The sequence below is a fragment of the Dreissena polymorpha genome, chromosome 14 (assembly GCF_020536995.1).
Source record: "Dreissena polymorpha isolate Duluth1 chromosome 14, UMN_Dpol_1.0, whole genome shotgun sequence".
Classification (NCBI taxonomy): Eukaryota; Metazoa; Mollusca; class Bivalvia; order Myida; family Dreissenidae; genus Dreissena; species Dreissena polymorpha.
This window is the reverse complement of record NC_068368.1, coordinates 23,611,715-23,613,034: the sequence shown is the minus strand read 5'-3', so window position 1 is coordinate 23,613,034 and position 1,320 is coordinate 23,611,715. Positions and strand designations below refer to the sequence as shown.

The following is a 1,320-nucleotide window of genomic DNA, read 5'->3' as shown; positions in this document are numbered from 1 at the left end:
GGGATTTGTGATTCCGCCAAAATAGTTCCGCGTAGGAATGAATATTTTTTTATACTGAGGAAAACGGTGTTGAATATTTGTTTAAAATGGAATGTTATTTAAAGAAATGTTATAAATTATGTTTAAGTGTAATTTCAAATGTCTATAAAGGAGAATTGCAATTATTTGAAACATGTTTATCTGTCTTACTTTCGCTTTCACTATTCAATCGTAAACATGGCAAGTCCAAGAGATATCATACTTGAGGTTGCTAAAAAGGGAGGATTACCCATGGCACTCAAGGATCTGCTAATCAAAGCGTTACTTTGTGTCATTGAAAAACGTGACATTATGGCTATACTCCCAACATGTTATTGTAAAAGCCTGATTTACCAGCTGACACCACTTATCCTTAAAGATTATTATAATCTACAGAAGTCTGTTTGTATCGTGTTGACACCTTTGAACAGTATTATGCAAGATCAGATCATTGCACTGAAAAGGATTGGAGTACAAGCCTGTTGTGTGGACTATAACTGTCAGTGTGATCAAGCATTGTTTGATGATGATGATGATAAAGGGGTTGCTAAATCAGATGGAGATGTAATATTAACGGTCCCTATGTCCGATATTGCTGATGGAAAGTTCACATTGGTGTATTCTAACCCCGATGCGCTTTTAAGCACTGATACGTGGAAATCCATGATTCAAAATATGGAGAATAAAAAAATAATTTCGTGCATAGCTGTAGACGAGGCACACATGATTCTGGAATGGTAATTGTTTCTGTTATTTATACTGATGTTAAATACATATACACATGGCTGGTAGATTTTACACTTGAAAAATGGTGATTAAACAGGTACTTAATCCACTCCTGATCCAGGTCCCCAAGTCACCTCACCAACAAATTTTCACCTACATGATTGTACCTCCTCATTCTGGCAATAGACCGGTATCAACACCCTCTGACATACACACTGTACACATATACAGTGCAAGCCGTAGTCTATCTATACATATTCAAGCCCAGCCCACATGTTCACAAAACTCTTAATATAAGGATCAAGATCAGGATCAAATATTTAATCATCATTTTATAAAAGTTCTATGTTAATGTCATATGACATAGCCATTCACTTAGCAAATATGAAGATATTCACTGAGTAAGATATGTGAAATACTCCAGAGTTTGGCAGTTATTTCACCAATCTTGATTTTAAATTTGATCCTCAAACTGATCCTGTATCATGTACTAATTCCAATTTCAATGACTCCTATGCCTACTGAAATGCTTGGAAAATTTACATGTGTATTCCTTTTGATATTCTGAACAATTAA

At 34.9% G+C, this 1,320-nt stretch overlaps 1 protein-coding gene across 1 annotated transcript; it reads left to right on the top strand.

The window, feature by feature from the left end:
* The first annotated feature begins 216 nt into the window (after positions 1-216).
* Positions 217-759, top strand: LOC127857227 (bifunctional 3'-5' exonuclease/ATP-dependent helicase WRN-like). The gene has a single exon (XM_052393641.1). It carries the CDS (start codon positions 217-219, stop codon positions 757-759), a length of 543 nt encoding a protein of 180 aa, XP_052249601.1.
* Positions 760-1,320: the final 561 nt, after the last annotated feature.

Bases quoted from the DNA above. Each gene is read 5' to 3' on its own strand.
- LOC127857227 (XM_052393641.1), top strand. From the start codon at position 217: ATGGCAAGTCCAAGAGATATCATACTTGAGGTTGCTAAAAAGGGAGGA.